Source organism: Oncorhynchus mykiss, chromosome 22 (assembly GCF_057628025.1).
Source record: "Oncorhynchus mykiss isolate SJ-2025 chromosome 22, ASM5762802v1, whole genome shotgun sequence".
NCBI classification, from domain to species: Eukaryota; Metazoa; Chordata; class Actinopteri; order Salmoniformes; family Salmonidae; genus Oncorhynchus; species Oncorhynchus mykiss.
This window is the reverse complement of record NC_143043.1, coordinates 56027076-56041468: the sequence shown is the minus strand read 5'-3', so window position 1 is coordinate 56041468 and position 14393 is coordinate 56027076. Positions and strand designations below refer to the sequence as shown.

Below are 14393 nucleotides of genomic sequence, written 5' to 3'. Positions count from 1 at the left end.
CCGCCCAACGCTCTAACCGCTAGGCTACCTGCCGCCCAACGCTCTAACCGCTAGGCTACCTGCCACCCCAACATACACACAAATACACAAATAGAATAACACACTTATATAGAAGAGAACATGATTCTTTCACTATTGCACTTCAAACAAGAAACACACAAACTAAATTCCATTCCTACTGTAAAAAGTTAGAGGTGCGCTCCCCCTACCTCGGGTTTCCAGTTGGGAGACCGGAGGTCAACCTTCCCCCCGCTCCAGTCCCCGTGTAGTACTCCTGAGTGGGAGACCTTCCCAGGCAGTGTCCTGCCTACCTCATCAACTAGTATCAGGGCGCCCACCATGTCTTGTTTTGAACACATTGTACTACAGGATATTTCTTAACGCAGCTCTTTATTAGCTAGCTACAACTGGCATGTTCACGTATCGCCAACCAGGATCAAAGTGACCATGACCTAACCGTTTGGGTGGTCTTAACCAATCATAGCACAGTATGATATGGCGGTAAAATGCATCCAATTACAATTCACTATGTTTACATATGAATATTACCCACTTCGACAAGGTTTATTGACCCACTGTCCCACACGGTGACATCCTATCATTGGCGTAACGTGAAAATGAGCGATAGAAAACCGATCTCGCAAATGTCACCATTAGGAATGTTATTTTTAGTTGTTTTTTTGTGCGGGCACCTTTGTGCCGCCCTGGGCGTCTGCCTCTACCTAAACCCACCACTGAGGAACGGCTCGTGCAGGTGCCGCCCTGGGCGTCTGCCTCTACCTAAACCCACCACTGAGGAATGGCTCGCGCAGGTGCCTCCCTGGGCGTCTGCCTCTACCTAAACCCGCTACAGAGGAACGGCTCGCACAGGTGCCGCCCTGGGCGTCTGCCTCTACCTAAACCCGCTACTGAGGAACGGCTGGCACAGGTGCCGCCCTGGGCGTCTGCCTCTACCTAAACCCACCACTGAGGAACGGCTCGCGCAGGTGCCTCCCTGGGCGTCTGCCTCTACCTAAACCCGCCACTGAGGAACGGCTCGCGCAGGTTGACTACCTGGCGGGTAGTTTAGATCATCTGAATTCGCTCAATGTGTCAAAGAAAGGGAATGGGAACCATCGATTTGGACAGAGGGACAAAGTGGATGACCTTCAAGATGAAGCTTACCGTTTCTAACAGGAGGATTGACATCGAGGTAAAAACAGTTTTAAGTTGGATGTTCGGCGGATATTCGCGCATTCAAACACTGGAGCCACAGACTCCAAATAAGTGTTGGACAAAATTGCGCACAACATTGCACAGGTTTTATTTTCACGATTTGGACATGAATTCGCTTTCCAAAGGAATAAACATCTGGAAATGTGAGCAGCATTTTGTATTTCTAGTCGAATTACTTAGGGAGCGTAAACAAAGTACAAACTTTTTTTTTTACATCCGAATTTCAATAGCTCCTTGGTCATGTGACCTACTTGACTCAAACAAGTTTCAGAATGTCCACTGACTACCCTTCTATATTGCACACCCTTTAGTTTGTTCACTAAGCATAGGAAAACATTGAAATTAATTTGACTATTAACTATAACTTTTTGTACTCGACTTAAAACGAATTGCCGGTTTCCAAAACAACCATGCCGATGAAGCTGGAAACAATTATCGAGTACCAATTCAGTTTTTTGTTCCCAGAACTTCCCACAACAATCTGTTGTAAATCACAGGATTCAGGATAATGGGGAAACCGACACTCACTTTTGTCTGTCATTTTAGATCCATTACTAGTTAAAGGTTAAATAAGAATAAATCTAAACGTCCGTTCCCTGTGGGGGGGGGGGGGGGGGGTTGGGGACCTCAACACCAAGGTCCTCTGGCAGCAAAATTGCTACCAATGATGTTCTCTACCACTACAGCTTGAGAGGGAGACGCGGTCCTTTCAGGTCCTGGTGATTTGCTGGTAAATAACCAGTAGGTTCGATATTAACCTACACTGAGAGTACAAAACATTAAGAACACCTTCCTGATATTGAGTTGAACCCCCCTCCCCTTTTCCCCTCAGAACAGCCTCAATTCGTCAGGGACATGGACTCTACAAGGTGTTGGAAAGCGTTCCACAGGGATGCTGGTCCATGTTGACTCTACAAGGTGTTGAAAATGTTCCACAGGGATGCTGGTCCATGTTGACTCTACAAGGTGTTGAAAGCGTTCCACAGGGATGCTGGTCCATGTTGACTCTACAAGGTGTTGAAAGCGTTCCACAGGGATGCTGGTCCATGTTGACTCTACAAGGTGTCTAAAGCGTTCCACAGGGATGCTGGCCCATGTTGACTCCACAAGGTGTTGAAAGCGTTCCACAGGGATGCTGGTCCATGTTGACTCCACAAGGTGTTGAAAGCGTTCCACAGGGATGCTGGCCCATGTTGACTCTACAAGGTGTTGAAAGCGTTCCACAGGGATGCTGGCCCATGTTGACTCCACAAGGTGTTGAAAGCGTTCCACAGGGATGCTGGTCCATGTTGACTCTACAAGGTGTCTAAAGCGTTCCACAGGGATGCTGGTCCATGTTGACTCCGATGCTTCCCACAGTTGTGTCCAGTTGGCTGGATGTCCTTTGGGTGGTGGTCCGTTCACAAAGGAAACTGTTGAGCGTTAAAAACCCAGCAGCGTTGTAGTTCTTTGACACAAACCCTCTGGCACCTCAATATTTTGTCTTGCCAATTCCCTCTCCGAATGGCACACATACACAATTCATGTCTCAAGGCTTAAACATCCTTCTCTAACCCGTCTCCTCTTAATTCTACACTGATAGAAGTGGATTTAACAAGTGACATCAATAAGGGATCATAGTTTTCACCTGGATTCACCTGGTCAGTCTAATGGACAGAGCAGGTGTTCTTAAATGTTTGTCCCACTCAGTGTACACACACTTCACACAACACTACAACACAACACATCCCTTTACAATTCAAGTAGAAACTGTGAGATTTCATAGGGTCAGATGTCAAAAAATGCACCGAGACATGCAGAGGTATGATTTACGCATTTTTATTGTTCCGTTTAAATGAATTTTAGGTTTTCATTTTCCCTGTTACGGCAAAGTATCTAAGAATATTCCCGACGTTAGAAATCTAGTTTGGCCTTCAGATACAGATAATAACGTTTGGGCTGTTGTTCACGGTTTATCTTCGTTGTTCTTGTTCTGAAATGACCGAAGACCTGAAATGAAGGACAGTACTGTTTAAATGCTGCTGATATCACTTCCTGTTTACAGATGTAAAAAGGCAGAGGTATGATGATGTAGTACACGTTAACTTTCCACTCTACACATGTTGTGTATGATGTAGTACACATTGTGTATGATGTAGTACACATGTTGTGTATGATGTAGTACACATGTTGTGTATGATGTAGTACACGTGCCTACCTTCCACTCTACACATGTTGTGTATGATGTAGTACACATGTTGTGTATGATGTAGTACACATGTTGTGTATGATGTCGTACACATGCCTACCTTCCACTCTACACAACATTTCAGTTTGACTGATCTCTAATGACCTTAGTGATTCTAATTGGTAGGTACTGACTGACTAGTTTAACTCACACAACACAGAGACAAAGGAATGCAGACAGAGGATCAAATCACCACAGACAGATTTGGTCTTTGTTCATGTCCCCATCCACTAACACACAGTAGACCGTCCCCATCCGCTATCACACAGTAGACCGTCCCCATCCGCTATCACACAGTAGACTGTCCCCATCCGCTAACACACAGTATGTGACTCAAATGACCCAATATTACCTGTGTGGTAAGTCAGCCTCGTTCTCCTGTTTCTGTAGTGTGAGGCAGGACACTAGTCTATCCTGTTTCTGTAGTGTGAGGCAGGACGCTAGTCTATCTCCTGTTTCTGTAGTGTGAGGCAGGACGCTAGTCTATCTCCTGTTTCTGTAGTGTGAGGCAGGACGCTAGTCTATCTCCTGTTTCTGTAGTGTGAGGCAGGACACTAGTCTATCTCCTGTTTCTGTAGTGTGAGGCAGGACACTAGTCTATCTCCTGTTTCTGTAGTGTGAGGCAGGACGCTAGTCTATCTCCTGTTTCTGTAGTGTGAGGCAGGACGCTAGTCTATCTCCTGTTTCTGTAGTGTGAGGCAGGACACTAGTCTATCTCCTGTTTCTGTAGTGTGAGGCAGGACACTAGTCTATCTCCTGTTTCTGTAGTGTGAGGCAGGACGCTAGTCTATCTCCTGTTTCTGTAGTGTGAGGCAGGACACTAGTCTATCCTGTTTCTGTAGTGTGAGGCAGGACACTAGTCTATCCTGTTTCTGTAGTGTGAGGCAGCTTGATGTACAAGTACACCCCCTAAACAGGACGCTAGTCTACCGCAAGGTCCTATGGACAGTGGTCTGGCCAAAAGTAGTGCACTACATAGGGAATATCGGTACCATTAGGGACGTAATGACGGTAAAATAGAAGGCATTAGTGTGAAACAAGTGTCCGTCCCCACCCTCAAATCAGGAGCTACATGGCCAACTGGTCTGGTCCAGAGATGGTTCTAGAACCTGCACTTCATTCTATAATTGTTCTGTCATGTGACCTGTAGTTTAGTGTACTTCCTGTCTGTATCACAGCCACAAAGTCAGGGCATTGGCTATATCGTAAAAAAATTCATGAAAACAAACATGTGCTTTTTGGTCTTCATTTAAGGTTAGGCATTAGGTTATCATTGTGGTTAGGTTTAAAATCAGATTTTAAGAATAAACATTTTAGAAATAGACAGGGTTTAGCCATAATTATGACTCTGTGGCTGTATTGACTAGTAACGACCAAAAGGAGGCCTTTTGAGACAGTAGCTGCAGTTACAGACAGACGGATCACTAATGTGACCAATAGAAACAGAGAGAGAGAGCAGGTCAGACCTGCCCCCATCAACATAACAGCCATTCACAGAGGTGGACCTTCATTGTGCACCATGTCATCCCGTCCAATCAAAGCAGTGACCACCTGAGAGGATCATTAAGACATCAGCCAATCATCTTCCAGTTGTACAGTAACTTAAATCCGATGGAGACATTTAAACATTTTGATGCAATTTACAAAAAGATTGTGATTAGAATCAACACATCTTTACACCCCACAGACAGACAGGCGGTGTCCAAAACAGCACCCTATTCCCTGCATAGTGCACTACTTTTGACCAGAGCCCTATGGGCCCTATGCACTATGTAGGGAATAGGGTGTCATTTCAGACAATCACATGGAGGGAGTTAGTCTAGTGTCCCATATGCAACTACACCAGTGTCTGTCTGTCTATCCCATATCCAACTACACCACTGTCTGTCTGTCTGTCCCATATCCAACTACACCAGGGATCCTCCCTATATACTGCTCCTATACACACCTGTCTGTCTCTACACCAGCTCTGGTCCAGGGTGTTACGTGTGGCTTGCTGAAGCTGAATCTGCCACACGTAACACCCGGGACCAGAGCCATCTCCACATCAATCCTGGTCTACTACTCACGGTTCATATTCACTCACTATGCTTTAAAAACACAACTTTAAAACTAATAATACATTTCAGGTATATTAAATCATCTTCTATAAAAACACAAAAGTAAAAGTTACCCTTCTCCCCACGTACAGTGGGTATCGGAAGTATTCACCCACCCTTGGATTTGAACATTTTGTTTTGTGTCACAAAGTGGGATTCAATGGAACTCTTTGGCCTAAATACAAAAGCCTTCTGTTTGGTGCAAATTCAACACAACACATCACTAACTGCCTCCTTATTTTCCAGCATGGTGGTGGCTGCATCATGGTATGGGTATGCTTGACGTCGGCAAATACTGGGGAGTTTTTCAGGATAAAACAGAAAGCAAAATCCTAGAGGAAAACATGCTTCCCTCTGCATTCCACCAGACACTGGGAGATGATTCCCCCTTGCCGCCAGGACAAGAACCTAAAACACAAATCTACACTGGAGTCACTTACCAAGAAGATAGTGAATGTTCCTGAATGTAGCCTAGTTACAGTCTTGACTTACATCTGCTTGAAGATCTATGGCAAGACTTGAACATTACTGTCTAGCCATGATCGCCAACACATTGACAGAGCTTGAACAACTTTTAAATGAATAATGTGCACAATCCAGGTGTGCAAAGCTCTTAAGCCTGGTTCACATTGGCAGTTTGAAGTGACTCAAATCCTATTTTGTTGCATTTTATTGGTGCTTTTTTCCTGAAGTCTGAACAGCCAAAAAAAGCACATGGAATCGGATACTTCAATCCACGTACAGATATGATTTCTGGCCAAGCAACTTGTGTCTGAACGGTCAAATCGGATTTATTTGTAATCTCATGGTATTTAGACTGTTCTTTGCCATATCTTGCTACTCTGTCGACAGGTTGACAAGAACATGTGGTGGCTAACTAGCGTGTTCATTTACAAATGAATTCGTGAATGTGCTAGAAAACAGATGTAGGATCTTAATTTGATCAATCTTTTGTTGCTGAGAAATTTCCTGCATGTGCACATTTGTAGTGTACTCAAGGTTTGAAAAGGCTTCTAAAGTTTGTAATTTCCACTTTAAAATGTCCAATTTGATTCACCCTAAAGAAAAAATGTATCAAGACCTACAAAAAAAATGCCATTAATTATAATCCCCATTATAATTCACATTTCCTGTTGCTGCAGGATTATTTTTCTGCTTTAGGAAACTGGCTCAAATTAAGATCCTACACCACTGCACACACATCCATCAGTGCCATGTTAGCTAATGACTGCTGTCTGAACACATACAAATCTGATGTGGTCACTTGTAATTGCTTGGACAGGCAGTATTTCAAAACCGATTTGAGCATTTAAAGGTCTGCAGTGTGATAATGGCTTTACATACTTACCCATGAAGACTCCCAGCTGTAATGACTCTTAGAGACCCACCCATGAAGACTCCCAGCTGTAATGACTCTTAGAGACTCACCCATGAAGACTCCCAGCTGTAATGACTCTTAGAGACTCACCCATGAAGACTCCCAGCTGTAATGACTCTTAGAGACTCACCCATGAAGACTCACAGCTGTAATGACTCTTAGAGACTCACCCATGAAGACTCCCAGCTGTAATGACTCTTAGAGACTCACCCATGAAGACTCACAGCTGTAATGACTCTTAGAGACTCACCCATGAAGACTCACAGATGTAATGACTCTTAGAGACTCACCCATGAAGACTCCCAGCTGTAATGACTCTTAGAGACTCACCCATGAAGACTCACAGCTGTAATGACTCTTAGAGACTCACCCATGAAGACTCACAGCTGTAATGACTCACCCATGAAGACTCCCAGCTGTAATGACTCTTAGAGACTCACCCATGAATACTCACAGCTGTAATCGCTGCCAAATGTTTTTCTAACGTGTATTGACTCAGGTGGGTGAATACTTATCTAATGAACAGTGTTTTATTTTGAATTAACAAGAAAAATAAATAAAAAGATTAGAATTTTTCCCGTTTGACATTAGAGTATTGTGTGAATCAATTACAAAAAAAACAAATCACAATGAATTAAATTTCAATCCCAGTCTGTAACGCAAAAACAATATGAACAAATCCAAGGGGGTGAATACTACTGACTGTATGATCATACACGTCTATACATCCCTCCCAAACCCCAAACAGTTGCTAAGGTAACAACATGTCCATGCAGTACCTGTTTATATTGCAGCTGAATTCTTGTTTATTTTTTAGTTATAATTCAATGCAAAGCGGCACAAACATGTGGAAAAGCTTGATAGGTGGTTTAACTTGCTCTCTCTTTTCACAGAGTTATTATAATGTAGGCAAAAGGATGGAATAACAATCTGGGATTTACAAGGAACAGGTGCTTCATCCAGCTCAGTCCTGTCTGTGTGGCACGAGAGGAGACGAGAGGAGACGAGACGAGAGGAGAGGAGGCGAGAGGAGACAGGCCGAGTTCTGGGTCGTATTCATTAGTGCACGCCATAATGAACGTTTCTTATTGTATAATAAGAACGTTTCGGGTCCGTTTGGTTTGTAGGGAGAGCAGCCTGTAGGGTCCATATAGTCTGTAGACTGTGCTCTAGATGGGTCCATAGGCTGTAATCAGTCTGTAGACTGGGACCTTGATGGGTACATAGTCTGTAGTCAGTCTGTAGACTGGGACCTTGATGGGTCCATAGGCTATAGTCAGTCTGTAGACTGGGACCTTGATGGGTCCATAGTCTGTAGTCAGTCTGTACACTGGGACCTTGATGGGTCCATAGGCTATAGTCAGTCTGTAGACTGGGACCTTGATGGGTCCATAGGCTGTAGTCAGTCTGTAGACTGGGACCTTGATGGGTCCAATAGCCTGTAGACTGTAGCCTTGATGGGTCCATAGTCTTTAGTCAGTCTGTAGACTGGGACCTTGATGGGTCCAATAGCCTGTAGACTGTAGCCTTGATGGGTCCATAGTCTTTAGTCAGTCTGTAGACTGGGACCTTGATGGGTCCATAGGCTGTAGTCAGTCTGTAGACTGGGACCTTGATGGGTACATAGCCTGTAGACTGGGACCTTGATGGGTCCCATAGCCTGTAGCCTTGATGGGTCCCATAGCCTGTAGCCTTGATGGGTCCATAGTCTGTAGTCAGTCTGTAGACTGTAGCCTTGATGGGTCCATAGTCTGTAGTCAGTCTGTAGACTGGAACCTTGATGGGTCCATAGTCTGTAGTCAGTCTGTAGACTGTAGCCTTGATGGGTCCATAGTCTGTAGTCAGTCTGTAGACTGGGACCTTGATGGGTCCATAGCCTGTAGTCAGTCGGTAGACTGTAGCCTTGATGGGTCCATAGTCTGTAGACTGGGACCTTGCTGGGTCCCATAGCCTGGGCAGCTCGGCCCAAGTCCTCCTCATCCCCCTAGCTACCACTCACCCGTCAGTTTGGTGCTTTCATCCCGTTTTGGCGGGGCAGGGCGCGGCCCCCGCCGTAACGTTGCATAGCCTGAGGACATGTACCCATGGCCCCCGCCCTGCCCCCCCCTATGTTGGTCCGGAGGGGGTGGAGGAGGGAGGGCCATGTCGTCCATGGAGACCGGTTCCAGCCGGGAGGAACCGTGCCGCGTGAGGGAGCCATGACGTGAGATGGACTTCCTCTTCAAGGTCCGGTTCAGGTCCTCCAGGAAGTTGGGTTGGACCGAGGAGAGGGTACCGCCCCCCTTAGGTACCCCGGGGGAGGTGGGGGGCAGGGGACAGGCAAAGGAGGCTGGGGGGGTATGCTGGTGCTGGTATGGAGGGGACAGGGGTAAGGGCTCCTGGACCGTGTGACTCCGGGACAGCCTGTGCAGTGTCAGAGGCGGAGTCTTCTTGAGTGACTGGGTCTTCCATGATGATTGGCTGACGGGGTGGGAGATGGGCGTGGCCTGCGGCTGGGGGTTTACCACTGCGACCCTGGGGGCCCCCGGGTGGAGCTCAGAGAGGAGGGGTGGCGGGGGGAGCAGCTCAGAGTCGGGAGGAGGAGGGGGGAAGTCTTCACTAGGCTGGCGGTACTGAGGAGGAGAGGGGAAGTCTTCACTAGGCTGGCGGTACTGAGGAGGAGAGGGGAACTCTTCACTGGGTTGGCGGTACTGAGGAGGAGAGGGGAACTCTTCACTGGGTTGGCGGTACTGAGGAGGAGAGGGGAACTCTTCACTGGGCTGGCGGTACTGAGGAAGAGAGGGGAAGTCTTCACTAGGTTGGCGGTACTGAGGAGGAGAGGGGAACTCTTCACTGGGCTGGCGGTGCTGCCCTGTCTGTAGACCCTGGAGGACTAGAGGGAGAGCTGACAGGTTCAGCTTGCCTGGTTTAGGAGGAGCAGGAAGAGCAGGAGACCCCACATCTTTAGCAGGAGATCCAGAGAAGGTGGCGGTGGAGGAGTTGCAGGAGCCGAGGCCAGGCTGGGCAAACTTACTGACCAGAGACTCCACTTTCTTAGGCTGCCTCTGGACCTGGGCCTCTTCCTGGTACTCCCCTGAGGAGTTAGACTTGATGGAGGAGGCGCGCTGGGGAGTGGGAGGAGGCCCCCTCTTCCCGAAGGAGCCGGTTGATGAGGTGGAGGGAGACTTCTTAATGGGGGAGCACATCTCAGAAGGAGGGAGAGGAGGAGGAAGGGGGAATTCAGGGGACTGAGGTGGGATCTGACCCCCTGGCTGCCATCTTGGTTTAGCCTTGACCGCCGGGGGTGACTGTGGGGGCAGGGGGGCTCCTGGGAACTGGTTGACTATCTGTTTGGCCAGGGAGGGAGTGGGGGAGATGGGGGCGGACAGAGGGAGGGTTTTAGAGGAGAAGATGTGCTGTTTGGGCATCGTGGAAGGCGGCTGATTGGGCGAATGGCCTGTAGAGAAGCTTTGCTGCTTTTTCATTGGACCAGAAGGAGGGTAGGGCGACACTGGGGACAGGGGGATCCCTGGACCAAAGGTCTTAGGAGCGGTCTGGGGCGCGAAGACACCAGAGAAGGTTTTGGGAGGTGTGGGGGGTGGCAGTATGGGGGACAGGGGGGAGAGGGCAGGAGGGGGAGGAGGAGGAGGGGACTCAGGTTGGCCATCCAGCTCAGAGAAATCATAGTTCATATTGGGGAATTTTTGGGCCAAGAACTGCTGCAACCCAGTGTTACTGAGAGGGGGGCACTGGTGGTCCTCTTCTGGGGGAGGAGGGGGGGGCAGTGTTTGGGCCTGGGGGGGAGGAGGGGGGATGAACTGAGGAACAGAGCTGGGGAGGCTGAACCTCAGAGAGGCCATGGCAGAGCCTGGAGCAGGCATGGAACAAGGGGGAGGAGGAGGAGGGTTGCTCGGAGCCAATGGCATGGTGTTGTAGTTAGTGGGAGCCAATGGGAGCGTGTTGTAGTTGGGTTTGACAGACTGGAGGGGCGGGGCCGGAGGGCCTTGCTGCTGGCCCATTGGTTGGGCACTGTAATGATTGGCAGCCTGGTTGGCGCCACCCTGCAGGCGGGCGATGGTGCTGTACTTGACAAAGTTGGTAGGAGCAGCCTGGTGAGGGGGGTGGGGAAGTGGGGGAGGAGAAGGAGGTGGAGGGTCGGGGGGAGAGTGGGAGGATTCGGGGGAGACACTGGTGTAGCTGGTTCGGGAAGGGGGGGCTGACTGGTGCATGGAGGGCAGCATCAGGGGATAGGGTCTGCTCACTGACTCCATCCTCAACTAGAGAGAGACATAGAGACAGAGAGAGAGAGAGAAAGAGAGCGAGACACAGAGAGCGAGAGAGACAGAGACACAGAGAGCGAAAGACAGAGACGAAAGAGAACGAGTGAGCGAGACACAGAGAGATAAAGAGAGAGAACGAGAGAGAGGAGACACAGAGCGAGAGACAGAGAGAGAGAGACGAGAGAGAGGAGACACAGAGAGCGAGAGACAAAGAGACGAGAGAGAGAGAGCAAGAAAGATACAGAGCGAGAGAGAGAGCGAGAAAGAGACACAGAGAGCGAGACAGACACAGAGAGCGAGAGACAGAGAGCGGAGAGAGACACAGAGAGTGAGACAGAGACAAAGAGAGAGACATGTATCTGTGTTAGATGATATTGTATTAATGATTTCATTACTACTATGCTAGAAAACAAAAACATGATGTTATTTGAAAACCTTTGCCACACACTGGAAGACATGTTCATTTGTCACTATATTGAGGCATTACATTCAGCAGAAAACAAAAACAAATAAATGGACAACTGGGCTAGAACTGGGCTTCTGAAACACAAGAGTAGAGAACTGGGCTTCTGAAACACAAGAGTAGAGAACTGGGCTTCTGAAACACAAGAGTAGAGAACTGGGCTTCTGAAACACAAGAGTAGAGAACTGGGCTTCTGAAACACAAGAGTAGAGAACTGGGCTTCTGAAACACAAGAGTAGAGAACTGGGCTTCTGAAACACAAGAGTAGAGAACTGGGCTTCTGAAACACAAGAGTAAAGAACTGGGCTTCTGAAACACAAGAGTAGAGAACTGGGCTTCTGAAACACAAGAGTAGAGAACTGGGCTTCTGAAACACAAGAGTAGAGAACTGGGCTTCTGAAACACAAGAGTAGAGAACTGGGCTTCTGAAACACGAGTAGAGAACTGGGCTTCTGAAACACAAGAGTAGAACTGGGCTTCTGAAACACAAGAGTAGAGAACTGGGCTTCTGAAACACAAGAGTAGAGAACTGGGCTTCTGAAACACAAGAGTAGAGAACTGGGCTTCTGAAACACAAGAGTAGAGAACTGGGCTTCTGAAACACAAGAGTAGAGAACTGGGCTTCTGAAACACAAGAGTAGAACTGGGCTTCTGAAACACAAGAGTAGAACTGGGCTTCTGAAACACAAGAGTAGAACTGGGCTTCTGAAACACAAGAGTAGAGAACTGGGCTTCTGAAACACAAGAGTAGAGAACTGGGCTTCTGAAACACAAGAGTAGAGAACTGGGCTTCTGAAACACAAGAGTAGAACTGGGCTTCTGAAACACAAGAGTAGAGAACTGGGCTTCTGAAACACAAGAGTAGAACTGGGCTTCTGAAACACAAGAGTAGAGAACTGGGCTTCTGAAACACAAGAGTAGAGAACTGGGCTTCTGAAACACAAGAGTAGAGAACTGGGCTTCTGAAACACAAGAGTAGAACTGGGCTTCTGAAACACAAGAGTAGAGAACTGGGCTTCTGAAACACAAGAGTAGAGAACTGGGCTTCTGAAACACAAGAGTAGAGAACTGGGCTTCTGAAACACAAGAGTAGAGAACTGGGCTTCTGAAACACAAGAGTAGAGAACTGGGCTTCTGAAACACAAGAGTAGAGAACTGGGCTTCTGAAACACAAGAGTAGAGAACTGGGCTTCTGAAACACAAGAGTAGAGAACTGGGCTTCTGAAACACAAGAGTAGAGAACTGGGCTTCTGAAACACAAGAGTAGAGAACTGGGCTTCTGAAACACAAGAGTAGAACTGGGCTAAGGTGAGGTAAGGTGAGGAATACTGAGGCAGGTCAATAGAGACAGGTGACAGGTGAGGAATACTGAGGCAGGTCAATAGAGACAGGTGACAGGTGAGGAATACTGAGGCAGGTCAATAGAGACAGGTGACTGGTGAGGAATACTGAGGCAGGTCAATAGAGACAGGTGACTGGTGAGGAATACTGAGGCAGGTCAATAGAGACAGGTGACAGGTGAGGAATACTGAGGCAGGTCAATAGAGACAGGTGACAGGTGAGGAATACTGAGGCAGGTAAATAGAGACTGGTGGGGAATACTGAGGCAGGTCAATAGAGACAGGTGACAGGGTAAGGTGAGGGTGTCAGTACAGGAGGAGGCGGTACCTCATCCTGGGTGCCTCTCTTCCAGGCCTCGGAGAAGATGGAGCTGACCTGGCTCTGAGAGCGGCTGTGGCCTGACAGGTTGTTCTCTGACACAGCAACACCACTATCACTACTGTAGTGGGTAGACTGGGACTCTGGAGGGAGAGAGGAAAGAGGGAGAGAGAGAGGAAAGAGGGAGGGACAGAGGAAAGAGGGAGGGACAGAGGAAAGAGGGAGGGACAGAGGAAAGAGGGAGGGAGAGGAAAGAGGGAGGGAGAGGAAAGAGGGAGGGAGTGAGGAAAGAGGGAGGGAGAGAGGAAAGAGGGAGGGAGAGAGGAAAGAGGGAGGGAGAGAGGAAGGAGGGAGGGAGAGAGGAAAGAGGGAGGGAGAGGAAAGAGGGAGGGAGAGGAAAGAGGGAGGGAGTGAGGAAAGAGGGAGGGAGAGAGGAAAGAGGGAGGGAGAGAGGAAAGAGGGAGGGAGAGAGGAAAGAGGGAGGGAGAGAGGAAAGAGAGGGACAGAGGAAAGAGGGAGGGACAGAGGAAAGAGGGAGGGACAGAGGAAAGAGGGAGGGACAGAGGAAAGAGCGAGGGAGAGAGGAAAGAGGGAGGGACAGGGGAAAGGGGGAGGGAGAGAGGAAAGGGGGAGGGAGGGAGAGAGGAAAGAGGGAGGGAGGGAGAGAGGAAAGAGGGGGAGAGAGGTAGGAAGGAAGGAAGGGATGAAAGAGGGAGGGAGAGGAAAGAGGGAGAGGAGAGGGAGAAAGGGAGGGGAGAGGAGTAGGGAAGGAGGGAGGAGAGGGAGAGAGGAAAGAGGGGGAGAGGGGTAGGAGAGAAGAAGGAAGGGAGGGAGGGAGGGGAGAGGAGGAGGGAAGGAGGGACGGAGGGAGGGAGAGAGGGACGGAGGAGAGGGAGACAGAGAAATGAGAATTAGAGCAAGTAGAAATCTTATACATACTGCTAAGTCAGTGGGTAACTGCTGCCGGGTTAGTGTCTAATCAATTCTAATTCAGTCATTTCAGGAAGTAAACTGAAATTCATGAAATTGTACTTCCTGAAATGACTGAATTGAGATACGAATCGACCTCAGCCCTGCTATACTTGTGTGTTGT

General features: G+C 48.3%; 1 protein-coding gene across 3 annotated transcripts in view; it reads right to left on the bottom strand.

Moving 5' to 3' along the window:
* Window positions 1–7701: 7701 nt before the first annotated feature.
* Window positions 7702–14393, bottom strand: part of LOC110502196 (ras-associated and pleckstrin homology domains-containing protein 1) — a 147797-nt gene continuing 141105 nt past the window's right edge. For all 3 annotated transcript variants that reach the window (XM_036959495.2, XM_036959496.2, XM_090216466.1), the window contains 2 exons: window positions 13310–13443; window positions 7702–11175 (listed from right to left, as the gene is read on the bottom strand). In XM_036959495.2, coding sequence (XP_036815390.2) covers window positions 8908–11175; window positions 13310–13443 — 2402 coding nt within the window. In that variant the 3' untranslated portion in view covers window positions 7702–8907. The remainder of the gene's footprint in view (window positions 11176–13309; window positions 13444–14393) is intronic.